Source organism: Cebus imitator, unplaced genomic scaffold (assembly GCF_001604975.1).
Source record: "Cebus imitator isolate Cc_AM_T3 unplaced genomic scaffold, Cebus_imitator-1.0 Scaffold177, whole genome shotgun sequence".
Lineage (NCBI taxonomy): Eukaryota > Metazoa > Chordata > Mammalia > Primates > Cebidae > Cebus > Cebus imitator.
Genome location: NW_016107492.1, coordinates 1,841,018 through 1,857,000, shown reverse-complemented (window position 1 = coordinate 1,857,000; position 15,983 = coordinate 1,841,018). Strand labels below are relative to the sequence as shown.

Here is a 15,983-nt window from a genome sequence, read left to right as displayed (position 1 = left end):
CACTGCCACGTGTGTTCCTATGCAACAATTTTGCATGTTCTTCACATGTACCCCAAAACCTAAAATGCAATAAAATAAATGGGAAAAAAAAAGATTATCATTATGAATCACTTGTTGCTTTTGCCTAGAAGCCCAAAGGACTTTTTTCTTTATCTTCAAAGTTCAGTAATTTTATTACAATACGTTTTGGTGTTGGTCATTGTGGGCCAATATTCTTAGGTATATGATATGCTCTTTAAGACTTTTTAATCTTTTTCTTTTAAATTCAGGGAAAATTCCTTGAATGCTACGTTTGTTATTCATTTGCTTTTTAGTGTTTCTGCTGTTCCCTTACTTTTGTTATCTTCGGGGCTCCTATAATCTGTACTTTGGATGTTCTTTGCCAATCTTCAATATATGTCACTTTCTCCCAAGCACTTTTTCTCTCTTTATTTCTTTAAATTTAAAATGTTTTCCTCTTTTTTGCATTCTACTTCCATTGAATAGTTACCTATTATATTTATTCCCTTTTGTGTTTCCTCTAGATTAGTCTTTATTTCTAAAATAATTTTTTTCTTTTATCCCAATATTTCCCCGAGTCCTGATACTTATTATCTGAATTACTTTAGTTTTCATGTATGTTGTTTTTCACCTGTTGTGTCATTTTCTTGATACTTCTTTGTTATTTTAAAAATAAAAGCTTATGGTTTTAATTTATTATTTAATTATGTCTTTTCAGCATACTTTAATTGTCTATCAGGTTGCTATTCTGCTCCTGTGGGATTTAACCTTCACAGTTTTTTGCTGTTTGTTTTATATGAAATTGGTTTTCCTGCACTTTTAGAAGGAAGCGTGGTAGTTCAGGGTAACTTTCCTCTTCTTTTTTTTTCTTTTTTTTTTTGGAGATGGAGTATCACTCTGTCACCCAGGTGGGAGTGCAATGGCCGAGTGGTCTCGGCTCACTGCAACCTTCACCTACCAGGTTCAAGCAATTCTCCTGCCTCAGCCTACCAAGTAGCTGGAATTACAGGTGCCTGCCACCATGCCCAGCTGATTTTTGTATTTTCAATAGACACGGGGTTTCACCATGTTGGCCTGGATGATCTCGAACTCCTGACCTCATAATCCACCTGTCTCAGCCCTGCAAAGTGCTGGGATGATAGGCATGAACCACTGCACCCAGCCGGTTTAGGGTAACTTTCTAACTTCACATGGCTTCCTCTTTTGTTGCTTTCATGTTATGTTAAAAAAAAAATAGCAGCTTTCTAAGTCTTCTTGGATCCGTTCCTCTCTCCCATACTTATCTGTGTCTTCTCTACTGTCTATGTTCTGTGCAATTTTTATTCCACTCCTAGCAGTTTCTCCTCTATGCGAGCCTGTGTTAGCAAGCAGTTGTAGTGGCTCAGAATCCTTAGGGGCTAGACCGCTCTAGATCCTTCAGCTGTGCTATGAACCATTGGCACCCAGCAGCAATAATTCTTGACTGCTTTGGGTTCTGCTGTTCTCGTGTTCATCAGATTTCCTGTTGCTTCCCTCTGCTGACTTCTGCAAAGACTCTCTAGGACTTGTGGCAGTTGGTGGTTTGTCATTTGCCACCTTGGAGTTAGTGAATATCACTTGTCATACAGAAACTAATAAAAAATGGCCTCAACATTTCCTTTGCTCCCTATACATGTGCATCCTGATCTGACAACAAAAGGCACAGGATATTTCTCCTTATAAATCTGAGATCCCTTGTGACTGATTCCATAGAATATGGAAAAAGTGATATTCTAGGAACCTTGGTCCCCAGCCTTCATGATGTGAGGAGGCCAAGCCAAGGAGAGGCTGTGTAAAGAATTGAAGTGCTCAAAGTTACAACTCCAGCTGAGCGCTCAGGCAACAACCGTATGAAAGTGTCATCTGAAATGCTCTGCCCCAATTGAGTTTTCAGACGACTACAGCGCTAGCTGTGAGAGATAACAAATGGTAGTTGTTTTAAAATGAAAAGTATTGAAGTCGTTTTTAATATAGCAATAGATTTAAAAATGCCTAGTTTTATTGTAAATGTTATGCACAGTTTTAAATTTTGTTATCCAGTTGCTCCTCAGTTTTTATGTAGGGATTTGAAGAGAGTCTAAAATAATGTCTTGTATGTAATGTGATCTGACCAAATCTGCCCAGAATCCACTCTATCATAAGATTATAAGGTTCTTCTAGGGTAGAGCTCAGTCAAGACCGTGAAACCATCAGAGAGTGTAATTCAGAACCAGAATAAAACACAGGTAATTTATAGCTTCCCCATGTGGACTTCGGCTTTCTAATCAACCCTAAATGAAAATAGGTATCTCTTTCCTCACTCTCTGCACCCCTCATGTTACAGTTCATGCTAAATACGCTGACAATCCATATATCTGATGTTAGTTGCCTGAATAAATTGGGCACTCTAATTCTCTAGATCTATGTTGTTAGGGGCATCAGCTAAATTTTTGAACAATTAAAACATTTTTTAAAAAATTCACAGTGAGTTCTGTAGATACTGCAATCAAGCTAACAGTGCAGCTAATTTTCAAGCCGATCGACTCAGTCATTCAAAGAATACTGAGTGTTTATTATGACCAAAGGACTGTTGTAGGTATCCGGGCCCTGATTATAGACCAACAAACAAGCAAACATCCCTACTCTTAAGGAAATTAAGGTCCAGCACCCAATATTCTCTAAATACTTGTTCAGTGGTCATCCTGCTGTCACTTGAACAGAAAGTGCCAAATCCACTTCTGCTCCCTATAACTTTTAGTACACTTCCTCGAAAATGTTTTGATAAATACTGTTTTACCCATTTCATTATGTTTTCAGTGATGACACAGAGTCCCTTCAAGATTAGTTTCTTTGGATGCTACCCAACTAGTATTCCCCTTAATCCAATTCTGATTTCAAAGAGTCATTAAAATGTGGCAAACAGGGAATAATTAAGTGTTCGATTTAAAATTTTTTGAATAAAACAATAGTTACTTAAGGGGGGTACTTTAGTGTACACTTTATTAGATTAGTAGAAGTTTGGGACCTTTGTATGTATATAGGGGATAGGGAGATGGGAGGAAAAGGAAATGAGTAGTAGAGGTTGTTAAAAGAGAAAAAGGAAGAAATAAAAGATCATATTCTCAAAACCAACAATTTAAGCAACTCTAGTATTTTAGTAGCTTTCTTCATGTACAACCTGGAAATGTACATTAACAGGAAACTTTCTTCCCACCCCTGCCTCCGCCCTTCCCCTCCTTGGGTCTGCCGGGATCTGTCAGTGGGTAGAAGACATTGTCATTGTTTATGATGTTCATAAGCCTGCCTGAATGTGAATGACATATATTTAGAAATCAAAATAAAGCTTTGGGAAGATCTTCAATTTAATGGAAACTAGTCTAGTCATTTGGGAACCACAAGAGCTTTTTAGGGAAAATCTGCCTCTGCCAGCTGGAGGAAGTGTGGGTGTACCAGGGTCCTGGTGACACCTTGTGATGTCACTCTCCCCCAGGCTGAGGTTGATTGGCCATGAAGAGCTGCAGCAGAGTTTAAATTCCTGCAACATCAGAGAAGTGTTCAGAATATCAACACAGGAGTGCCTTCATTGGGCGTAGATTTCCTCTGTGAGAACGTCAACCTGATTTTTGAGACTTTTTGAAAAAAGTCTTTGTGCACCAAGGAGGGTAAGCCATTTTTGTAATTTAATTTTTTAAAATAACTTGCTGGTTGTTTGGAATATATTAAGTATATGTACATGTTTGAGGCATTATACCGTGTAGAGAGAAATGGGAGAGCTGTGCTTTGCGTAAAAACAGTTCCTATTTTTGTGCCTGTTGTTTATGTCACAGTAAATAATAATATTAAAATGACATGTTAAGTCAATAGAGCCAGATGTTTTTCTTGGTAATGCTTTAATTAAATCTCTGCATGATACTTCTAAAAGGAAAAGTTCATAGAACAGGAGGCAGATGGAAGGTCATTTTGAAATTTAGTTTTAATTAGCAAAACATACAAAACTTTCACATTTGGGTTTCATGAATATGGGAATGTTTGTGGCCTACAAGACTGTGAAAAAAAATCTAAACTGGATGACAGGATTTTCAAAAAAAGATCTTTTTTAATTAAAAATGTGTAATGTTATTCATCTAGAGAGCATCTGATAATATTTATTATGAACTGCATAAGTAACTAAAAGATGATTAAACTATGGAAATAACTGAGGGTGTGATAATTAACAATTTTTGTATTGTTTAGCTGGGTATTAGTGTTAGCATGATGCCTTGAGTACAGTCAAAACTCAATAAATTTTGAATATAATTGTCTTTTGAAACATTTTTTAGTGTAGAGAATTTGTATATATGTTCCTGCCCATATGTATTTGTATTTATTTTATTTAGTGCACTCCTTCATCTATATGACATTTAGAAGATTCCATGTGTTTTAGCAACTTGTCTTCCTTGAGAGTAGTAACTTGTGGTTAACCATACTTTCTGTTTAACTGAGGCTGGACTATCCCATTGTAACCTTATTGTTTAAAAATGTGAACAATTTTCTAAAGGGTATTAGTCCACTTATCTACCTGAAAATGCTGATGTGAAACAATGTGCATCAGATGCTTAGAGTCCTTCCAAATCTGTATTTAATTTTGGAGGCACCTCAGAGTTATTTTCCTATGGTTAAACGCATATAATATTGGATTCATTGTAATTGACCTTAAGGCACTTATAATAGGAAGAATTGGAATTTTTTTTTTGTTTGTTTGTTTCTCTGAATTCCTGATAGAGTTCATATCCTGGCCGAGTATTACTCTATTTTCAAAGAGTAATAAGAAAACAAATTCTAGTAGGTTCTAGTTGGTTGGATTCTGGGTAATTTTATTTTTATAAAGCCAGCTTATTTTATTATTATTACAAATTGTTGTATACTCAGCACCTAGAAAAGTGCCTAGCACACTGGATGTTCATAAATATTTATTGACTACTAATGAATGAATTTATTGTTCAGTTGTGTTCCTGAAGATAACAATACTAAGACAAATAAAGCAAATTAATATGATGATTATTTTCCAAAAGAAAAAAAGGCCTATGATTTTTCAAACCTTGATTTTCTTCTTTGGCCTACTTCCTTTATTTTGGTTTACATAAAAGAAGATCTATATTTTACAAATGATCTTAAGCTTGAGAAAATTCTAGAACAAATTTCCTTACTTAAGAGCTCAAAGAAGTTTGGCTATACTTGAATTTTTTTTTTTTTTTTTTTTTTTTTTGAGACAGGGTCTCACTCTGTCACCCAGGCTGGAGTGCAGTGGTGTGATCATGCACTGGGCTCAAGTGATCCTCCCACCTCAGCCTCCTGAGTAGCTGAGACTGCAGGTGGGGGCCACCATGCCCAGCTAATTTTTTGTACTGTTTGTAGAGACGAGGTTTTACCGTGTTGCCCAAACTGGTCTAGAACTCCTGGCTCAAGCTATCTGCTGGCTCAGGCTCCCAAAGGGCTCTTACTTTTCTGTATCAAATTTGTATTTCCTTTCTTTCACACTGAGAATCCTGATTCTCGTGGACACATTGGTTAGAGAATAATTCAAAATTACTAATGTGCTCTATCCCACATTCCACATACAACATTCTCAGAATAACAATAATATTGCCATCACTGGTATAATTATTGACAAGACTTGAAATTATTTTTGCATATATGCTCTCCATTTTCTCACCTTTTTAAAAGCTACACTATATCAATGCTAAGTATTTTATCATTATATACTGTGCTGTCTCCTGTTTAGCCTCATTTAATTCTATTTCTACAAGTAACTATATGTTTTATGCTTATCACCTGTTCTTACGACGAAGTCTCTCTAGTTATTTTGGTTGTCTGAAGCTCATTCTCTAGTAGACTCCCCAGCAATGATTTGAGGAAATAATAGTCCTTGAATTCTTGCATGTTGCTAACAGTTTGCTTTAGCCTTTCATACCTAAAAGTCAGTTTTGCTGACTTATGAAATCCTTGCTTCACATTTTCTTATCTTGAATGCTTTAAATACATTATATTATTTTTCCTGGCATAAAGCATTACTGTCAAAGTCTTAATGATAATCTAATATTATAGCAAGGGGAGAAATGCCAGATGTAGGTGATGGGGAGGAAGGCAGCAAATCACACTGCCACGTGTGTTCCTATGCAACAATTTTGCATGTTCTTCACATGTACCCCAAAACCTAAAATGCAATAAAATAAATGGGAAAAAAAAAGATNTGGGATTACAGGCGTGAGCCACCGCACCCAGCCTACACTTGCAATCTTGACTTTAGTTTCCTTCACCACATTCTAAATATTTGTTTCTTTCCAGCTCTATGAAAACAATTCAAAAAGGCAGAAATTCTCTAATACACTGCTTGAAAATTAAAATGGTGAATGGAACTCAAGTTGTTGATTTCCTTTCATTACATCATCACACTGTAGCATGGCAGCAAGTGAAATGTAGAAGGACATTAATCATTGAAGAAGAACTCAAAGTTCTGGATTTTTAATTTTTAGGCTTTGTAGCTGTGGCTCACACTTATTCAGAATACAGCTACTGCCTATCTGCTTGTACTCTTTTTTGAATAGTAGCCAAAATGTTTATAAAAGTTTGGAACTCTTGTTTGGAAATGCACTTCACAAAATTGTAATTATTTTATTTTTTTTTATTTTTTATTTTTTTCCCATTTATTTATTTTATTGCTTTTTAGGTTTTGGGGTATATGTGAAGAACATGCAAGATTGTTGCATAGGTACACACGTGGCAGTGTGATTTGCTATTTTAATCAAAAATACTACATGCAAACCTAATATGGGGTTTAAGATTGACTTTCTTCAATGCTTAAGGTTGGATTGTATTCTTTGGGTGGTAACATCAGCTTTCTCAGCACTCTAGGCTGTCTTTTATTTTAGCTTACTAGACTTGCACCTGGGAAATTATTGCTTTAGGTCAGGGTGCTAAATAATATTTCTAGAATCCTGAGCAAGTTAGTGCATCTTTCTTATGTTTTAGAATAGTCCATCCCTAAAAAACTTGAGCACTAGGGGCATGCATTTCCTTGGGAAAAAACACAACATTCATTGGTTTAGAATAAATGCACAATGGCATCCCCAATTTTCTAATTATTTAGGTGAGAGAAGCTAAAGAAAATACAAGAGACTTCAATAGTCACTGACCTTTGTCATGGCTCTAATATTTGCTAGTTTTCAGAGAATCGTGAAATGATAACCCTATTCAAATTTCACTTTGAAAATTTTTTTTATTATTTTATTTTATTTATTTTTATTTTTTGAGACGGAATTTTGCTCTTGTTACCCAGGCTGGAGTGCAATGGCATGATCTCAGCTCACCGCAACCTCCGCCTCCTGGGTTGAAGCAATTCTCCTGCCTCAGCCTTCCGAGTAGCTGGGACTACAGGTGTGCGCCACCATGCCCAGCTAATTATTTTGGTATTTTCAGTAGAGACGGGATTTCACCATGTTGACCAGGATGGTTTCGATCTCTTGACCTCATGATCCACCCACCTCAGCCTCCCAAAGTGCTGAGATTATAGGGGTGAGCCACTGCACCCAGCCTCACTCTGAAAATTAAAATGGTGAGCTACCTCATTTTCATTTGATTTGTGAAGCTGAAACCATTGACAGGGTTATTTTAAGAATATCATATTTGAGAAAATATTGCTTTCCCGAGGAAACGAACCTAACAAATTAAAAAAAAAAGTTTTAATTGTGGGATCTAAAGAGAAGTAACAGCTATAAAATAGGCTTGATTTTGGTGCAGTTGATCATTTTCATATGTTTTTCTCTGTTGATATTAATTGAAGGATTTTTAAAAGAAATTAAGACAATATCAAACATAAGAACTGATATACACTATGCTGAATTAGAATAAAGAAAGTAGCACAAATTAAGAATAACTATGCTGAGGAGAGATAATGACTATAAAATACATGAGAGGTCCTGTTTGACTATTTGAGTTGTGTGAAAGCAGAAATGAGATGCCTGTTCAGACTCCTTAACTTACTATTTCTATTATTTCCTTGACAACACTCAAAAACTAATATTAGATGACTTATTGAGCCCAATGTTTCAGACAATATTCAGCATATTCAGGCATTATTGAGCAATATATATATATATATATATATATATATATATACACACACACACACATATATATATATATATAATTTATTTATTTATTTATCTATTTATTTATTTTTTGAGACAGGGTCTTGCTCTGTCACCCAAACTGGAGTACAGTGGCGTGATCATGGCTCAGTGCAACCTGGATCTCCTTGGCTCAAAGAATTCTCCCTGGTCAGCCTCCTGAGTAGCTGGGACTATAGGCATGTGCCATCATTCCAGGCTGATTATGATATTCTTATTTCTTAGATCAAGTGTTAAAATCTCTTGTGGAACTTTAAAAACAAACCTATTCCTGTGCCCACCCAAGTGATGGATTTATTGCTCTGGGATGGGATTTGTGCAATGGCATTTTTAAAACTCTTCTCAGGTGATACTAATATACAGTTAGGATTGAGAATCTTTGGCTTATAACTCTTATCATTAGTTTAGGGGCCAAGGGAAAAAGTTCCCCCTCACTCTCTGAAGGTTTGCTGAAAAATCAACTGACAAAAGATAGATTAATGGGAGAAAAGAAATACAAATTTATTTTTCTGCCACATGGGAGCCTTCAGAACAAAGACCTAAAGATACAGGAGAAATTGTCCTTTTTATGTTTATGTCAACTAAACATGGGCAGCTATGCAGAAATATGATTGGACAAAGTTTTTGATCTTATACTAATAGATCAAGTAGGGTGGCCCAGCAAGTTCTGTCCAGATTCTTCCTGGCCTCTCCATGTAGTATTTCTTCCTTCTTGATATGGGACAGGAACTTCCCTGGAATGGGGGTCTTATGACCTCCAATCAAACAAGGTGGGTCAGAGAATTTCTTTATGGCCAGTTGTTACACAGAAAGACAGGGGGACTTAGGGTAATATTTTTAGGTTTTATTGCTGGCTTTGGGGAAAAGAGGTTCTGGTTTCTATAACCCGCCTTTGGAAAGAGGGATTCTAGTTTCTATGGTTAGTCTCACGGGAGAGTGAGAGGCCAGAGATAGGAGGGCAGGAGAAGGTCAGAGAGAAACTTTTGCTTCTGAGGCCTTCATGTGGCATATTGCAAATCAAAGAAAATGACTGAGGTGAATCTCTATTTCTGGAGACTTATCTTTCCAAAACTGAGGTGCACCTGGGACAAAGGAACACAAAACCACCAGAAGCATCCATGATCCCTGTTACTTTACAAAGAGGTCTGGGGACTTCTGTATTTAAAGAGGAAAGAGGAGGTAATAGTAGAAAGAGGAAGGGGAGAAAAAGGAAGAGTAGATAAAACAGGTAAGTGATTGCATTCCTTTGAGTCTCTATTTAGTGTTCACTGAACCCACATTTTATATGTGAAAGGAGAGGGTAGAGGAATAGTCAATTATGCATTTGTCTCATGCTCAGTGAATCTGCATTTTCACATAAGATAAAGTAAACATGGACTAGAGGAGGCTGTCAGACATGCATCTGTCTCAGGTGAGGAGAGGGATGACTTTGAGTTCTGTCCTTTATCCTGACCTTGTGAAGGTAAGCTGTTAATTTACATTGTGAGGGTGAAATTCACCCAGACTGTTTTATGGTAAAGATCTCAGGGCCCACAAGGAATTTCCCTGTGAGAAAATTGTAAGTGAGGTATGCAATCTTTTATCCTTGTAGCTTTTTAAGAACAAAACGGGAGGCAGGTTTGCGAGACCCAGTTCCTAGGTTGAATTTCCCTCCAGCTTAGTGAGTTTGGGGTCCCAAGATTTTATTTTCCTTTCACAGTATACATTTAACACTTTAAAAAATGAACAAATCAGCAAAAGTAAAACAAACTTGCAGGATTATTTGTGAAATGTGTGGAAGTCCATCAGGCAGGGATGCTAGGGTAGCTATCAAGGCTTACTAGTGCAGGGTAAGTTGCTTTTCTTAAGCCATTTCAATAACTTTTTACTTTAGTATCTAGTACATCTATTTTTAAATATAGAACAAAGTGTTTTCCAAAGCAACAGTTCTTGAAGTGTGAAATGAAGTTACTTTCCAGAAAAATTGTTTGATTTGGCATATTTCTCTCAACATGATTTACAAGTGTATCCCAAACCTCTAATCTTCCCCAAATCCTTCAGTACTGTGAATGACAGCCAAAAGAATTTAGCACAATCATGTATAATGCATGACTAAATGTGTCACAGTAGATATTAAGAGCTTTCTGAAGTTGTAATATGAAGCTCACTCTAGTATATCTCTTGCAGATCACAAAAAAAGCAAAATCTATTTTATGTAGACATTATTATGCAATCATAAATGTGACTTAGAAGCCAGTGTGTGTGTGTGTGTGTGTGTGTGTGTGTGTGTGTGTGTTTGTGTGTGTATGAGAAAACAAATGCCTACCACCTATCAATGGTGTCAATAAGCATAGTTTTCCAGGGGGAATACATTTGCTAGGGTGCTCTGCCATACCAAGCTGCATAATTATTGTAAAAGTGAATGGACAAAAATTCTCTATTCCTCTTTCTTTACTTTCTCCTCAATTTATCATACTTTATGTTTTAGTGTTTATAGATCTCCTCATTGAAACATTTTCAATTTATTTCTTAGGAGTGAGGTTTTTAAAAACCATTTTACTGAGTTTTAATCTATATGCCACATGCTTCACCAATTTGAAGTGTACAGCTCAGTGGTTTTTAGTATATTCACAGAGTTGTGCAACCTTCACTATAATCAATTTCGGAATAGCTTCATCACCTCCCAGAGAAATCCTATACCCATAAACAATCACCCCTCAACCTCCCATCTGCACAAGCTCTGGGCAACCCAACCACTAATCTACTTTTTGTCTCTGTAGATTTGCCTCTTCTGGACATTTCATCATTCCAATGTGGGCTTTTTATCTGGATTCTTTCACTTAGCATAGTGTTCTCAAGGTTCCTCTACTTTGCAGCACATATCAGTACTTCATTCCTCTTTATGGTTGAATAATATTCCATTTAATAGACATAGTAAATTGTATTTATCCATTCATCAGTTCATGGGCATTTTGATCAATTTTTAATAGGAAGAAACTGTTAAAAAGTTGAAGCTACTTTATTTCTTTAACGTGGAGAGAAACACCTATGTTCTTCATTCCAGGTAGAGGTATCACACCCAGCTATGAAGATCAGCATCCTGCTCATGTTCTTTTGGGGATTATCCTGTGCTCTCCCAGTAAGTATTAGGATAGGGATATATGAAAAAATCTTTTCATAATTAAAACGTCACAATTTTCATTGGCTATGAACCAAGATGGCTGTGTATGTTCCAGTACAGTAAAAATAGTACTTTCTTATAATGCTGTGTTTTAAAAAATATCAAAGTTATTTCTTATTCTGTTCAGTTGCCATTCATATAGTTATCACTCATATTTTTCTTATCTATAAACAGTGGTTCTTAAACTGTCGCCCTGGGACCAGCAGCATCAGCATCAACTAGGACCTTGTTAGAAATCCCAATTCGGCCAGGTGCAGTGGCTCACGCCTGTAATCCCAGCAGTTTGGGAGGCTGAGGCGGATGGATCACGAGGTCAGGAGTTTGAGACCAGCCTGACCAACATGGTGAAACCTTGTCTTTACTAAAAATACAAAAATTAGCTGGGCTTGGTGGCACACACCTGTAATCCCAGCTATTCAGGAGGCTGAGGCAGGAGAATTGCCTGAACCTGGGAGGTGGAGGTTGCAGTGAGCCAAGATCATGCCACTGCACTCCAGCCTGGCAACGGAGTGAGATTTTGTCTCAAAAAAAAAAAAAAAAAAGAGAATCTCAGTTCTTGGGTCCTACCTCAGAGCTACTTAACCAGACACTGTAGGGACAGGGAACAGAAATCGGTATTTTAACAAGGCCTCCAGGTGATTCTGATGTAGCCTAAAATTTGACTATCCCTACTCCTATGAATGAAAAGTGTTAATAACTATTGTTTCAGAAATTTCTCTTTGGATTTACCATGTGTCCTACATATTCTAGGTGGCCAGGTATCAAAATAATGAATCTGAGAGTTCTGAGGAATGGAAGGTGAGTAGAAATAGGACTTTTTGAAATTTTTCAATTTAGTGTATTATGAGTATAACCAATTTGACTTCATTGCAAATGTTGAAACTGCTAATGACTTAATGAGCATATTGATAAGCTAAGCTATAGAGTTCATAGAAGAAGATAATGCTGCAATTCCAACTTAGTAGTATACTCTGGCAAGGAAGCATGTTTTCTCTTAGCTTTCTGCTTGTACTGGATGTGTATAATAGTACCAGGGGATGGATGACAATGAACCAAGACTTTTCAGGAGAGATTAGACTTGAAATTTGTTTTAACAAGAGTTAACTGGTAGGCAAGAGGTCAAGTCCTGGGAGGTGAGAAAAGAAAGAAGGGCGAGAGGACACTAGAGTCTCTGGAATAAGAGCTAATGTTGCTAGCGTGTTGGCTGTCATTGAACCAATCATTATTAACTCTCAGTAACTCAAGAATCATTGCCAGGCACAGTTCTGAGTGTTTTACATATATTAACTTTATTAATTTTCACACCTCTGTGAATTAGGCATTATATTTTATTCTCACTTTACAGATGAGAATACTGAGTACAGAGAGTAACTCAATCTGTGCAGGTTACATGGTTAGTTAGTGTTAGAGTCAGACTTTGAGATTATTTTACTCTAGCTCCAGAATCCACATTCTTAACCAGTGTCTCATATCCCTCTCAGGAAGGAGTCAGGTCTAAGAGGTCCGAAAATTCTCAAGATTGGCACTAAGGGTTAAAATCTTATGCAAAATCAGAGCAGTTATTTCACTACCTTGTTTCCTGCTGGCTTTTACATATGATAAAGCTTAGGCCCAATGCTTTTGGTGGTGGCCAGTTAATGTCAATTATCTGAGATGGGGTCCTGCCCTTGCCTGAGTCTGTAATAGACTTTGCAGTATTCATTATGAACTTTCTTCAGAAATAGTCATAGGCTGGTTAATTTAAAAGCATACACTGTAGATCCTCTCTCTCATTTAACCAGAGACACACAAACAAGCCCTGTTCTCAAGTCTAGCCTTGGCATGAGAAAAATAACAATGTTTTGCTCCCTTCCACCCGTTCATTCCAATCACTGGAGCAGAGCCTGCCATTGTGCCTGCCTGCAGTATCACAGGCCAAAGACAGAGTGATTATACCTCCTTTCTCTAAGGAGATATCCCCAGTCCAGCATCGCTGAGACCCACATTGAAGACATATCAATAGCAGCTCCTCCCTGCTCTGCTTTGAGCCTTGGGTGTTCCACACAGGACTTTGCTCTCCTCAAGGAGACAGGGGAGAGGTGTTGGGGAGGGGTGCCAGAAATTGCTAAGGCATTCTTATGGTGCTTATGAGACTAAAGAAAGTGAAATAAATCAGAAGGATGACTAGTTAAATTTCTTATTTAGCATTTGTTTTTAATACCAGGGCATTTACATGACTCGAGAAAGGTTTAATGGCTTTCTCAATTCAGTTTTGTTTACTATGAAATTTTATAAGGTAGATGTTCTCAAAATGGATTATTTCTTTAGTTTATATCATGTTGAATAAATAGTTTTCAAGATACTTCCATAGGCATTAGCTGGTTTCATCCTCGTAACTACCTTGTGGGGTAAGCACAGTGGATGTTAATTTTTTTAATTTATGAATAAGAAACTGACAGTCAGAAACGTGAAGTGAGTTGCCCATCTTCACCTAGAGTAACCAACCATCTCGCTTTACCTGGGACTTAGGGGCTTCCTGGAACACATGCATAACTTTCAGTGCTAACACCAAGATGATTGGTTTTCAGGGCTAAAACCAAAACCAGTGAGTTAACTGAGACGTAAACCTGGATTCTGAGTTTCAATGCTGCTTTTCCTCTGTTACATTTCCTTTAAGTTGTATGAACAGCCAGGTTCAAAGAAAGTGTATTTATTTCTATAAACAAAAATTCAGAAATATAAAAATAGTCTAGATCTCTTATATCCCAAGATCTTTTCAAGCCATTAGTCATTTTACCTTCCTTTTTGAACCATCTCATCATAAAATTTCATTATTACTCATGTAAATGTAAGATCTCTACCAAGAAACTAAAAATAATCACCTAAAATTATTCTAAATAATTTCAATAATGAAATCCATCTGTAAGGGAATAATCTGTTTTCCTTCGTTTCCTTTTTTGCAGGATCATTTGGGTCAGGCACCAACACCACCCTTGGTAACTATCTCATTTATTTTTGTCATAAACATCTCATGAAGTAACTTTAACACTCTTCTCATTGCCTTTTACAATTTTGAAAGTAGTAAATCCAGACTGGAAGCAATTGATGTATATCATGTTTTTTTCTTTCCTGAGGAATTACTAAAAAGAAAAATAAACAAATTTTCCCCTTTCAGGAGAGCAATGAGTCATCAGAAGGACGTAAAGTTAGCTCAGAGGAACAGGTAATTAAACAGACCTTTCTTAACTTTTCAGACTACTTAGGAGTGGAAGGAAATGATGTTAGATTAAATTACCTGGAAACAGTTCTAAATATAATAGTATTCTAACTATGAGTTATGTTGGCTGAAGAGTCCCATAAAATAAGAAGAGAAAAATGAATAAGGAGAATTCACATGTAGACATGCTATTCATCTTATTTTCATCACTGAGGCTAGATTGTTAGCATTGTGGCCCTAAATGTCTCTCCTAGTTAAAAAATACACACACACACACATACGCAGTCACAAATGGTCAATGATCATGTCAGACTTACTCATCAACTTAAAATGTTGCTTTTACAATTCAAGCTGTTCAGATTAAGTGAGGAAGTGCCTGGGAACTTCTCTGTGTGAAGGATCCTGCTTGAAGACAGGACAGTAGGATCCTGAGGAAACTTTAATGAAAACAGCTGCTTTAGTAGTGACTTTCTCTTTCAAATAGTCCCATCTGCAGGACTGTGCTCTGGAGTGAGAAAGGCAGACTTAGTGTATATCCCTTAAAACTTTTTTATTTTTCTAAGACTAAGTTCTTTTTCATTTTTCTAAGACTACTTTCTTGGCTATGCTATTGTTTTGACCAAACTCAATCCTGTGGGGCGCCAGAGAGTCCAGGAGCCAGGTTTCTCCCCAAGGCTCTGATCTATGTTGCATTCCACACTTAGCCAGAGTTGGAAGATGAATTATTAGGTTGTTTGTCCCTATTTACTTAAGGTTATCAAAGGAACATTCTAGAAATTTAAAAGCATAGAACTGGGGAAATGCTCTTTGCCAGGGACTTTGTGATTTGTTGCCTCAAGGGTCTCTAAGCTCTGAGGTGAGGGTAGCAATTCTTTCTTGAGAAAGGGTTAATGAGGTATGGTGATTCCTGCAATTTCTGCTTGTGAGTTGGGTTAATGAGGTATGGCTGGTTAACATTCTTGGTTCCACCATACGAGCATAAAACTCCATTGCTAGGAGGAGATGTTAATAGCGTATACACAAGTACTTTCAATTATAGACTCTGACATTGATCCATAGCAACATGTAGAAAAACAAAGAAACAAACTAGCAGGTATGCTCTGTTTAGGGTACAGTAAAGACAGCAGATATTTTGGGAGCATAATATACAAAGACTTACTGTCCCTCCTTACCAGTGCAGAGAATCCAACTGTTTTACTTACAGGGCTCACCTCTCTGACTTCCCACCTAGCACTAAGCTACTTGGTGGTTACAGTGGTTAGCGTCTTCTGCTGAGTCATCTACAGGCAACTTCCTGGTTGTATTAATGAGGTAGAAACATGGTTTGGGGAGGTATATACCTTACGGTAATCTTTTATTTTTATTTTAGATGAAGATTGCATCCTCCTGTCCTAGCACATTTTCCCCCCAGAGGAAAAAAAACTGGGATCATTTTAAGATCACTCAGTATTTTTTTTTTTTTTTT

The 15,983-nt window shown here is 36.9% G+C and overlaps 1 protein-coding gene across 3 annotated transcripts in view; it reads left to right on the top strand.

Moving 5' to 3' along the window:
* The window catches only part of DMP1 (dentin matrix acidic phosphoprotein 1), a 37,209-nt gene that overhangs the window by 17,786 nt on the left and 3,440 nt on the right, over positions 1 to 15,983 (top strand). The window contains exons 1-5 of one of the 3 annotated variants that reach the window (XM_017545123.2): positions 3,573 to 3,659; positions 11,206 to 11,280; positions 12,073 to 12,120; positions 14,265 to 14,297; positions 14,477 to 14,524. In XM_017545123.2, the coding sequence (XP_017400612.1) occupies positions 11,227 to 11,280; positions 12,073 to 12,120; positions 14,265 to 14,297; positions 14,477 to 14,524 (183 nt within the window). In that variant the 5' untranslated portion in view covers positions 3,573 to 3,659; positions 11,206 to 11,226. Of the gene's footprint in view, positions 1 to 3,572; positions 3,660 to 11,205; positions 11,281 to 12,072; positions 12,121 to 14,264; positions 14,298 to 14,476; positions 14,525 to 15,983 lie in introns of those variants that run through there. The other 2 variants (XM_037744498.1, XM_017545124.2) reach the window with 2 other exon arrangements.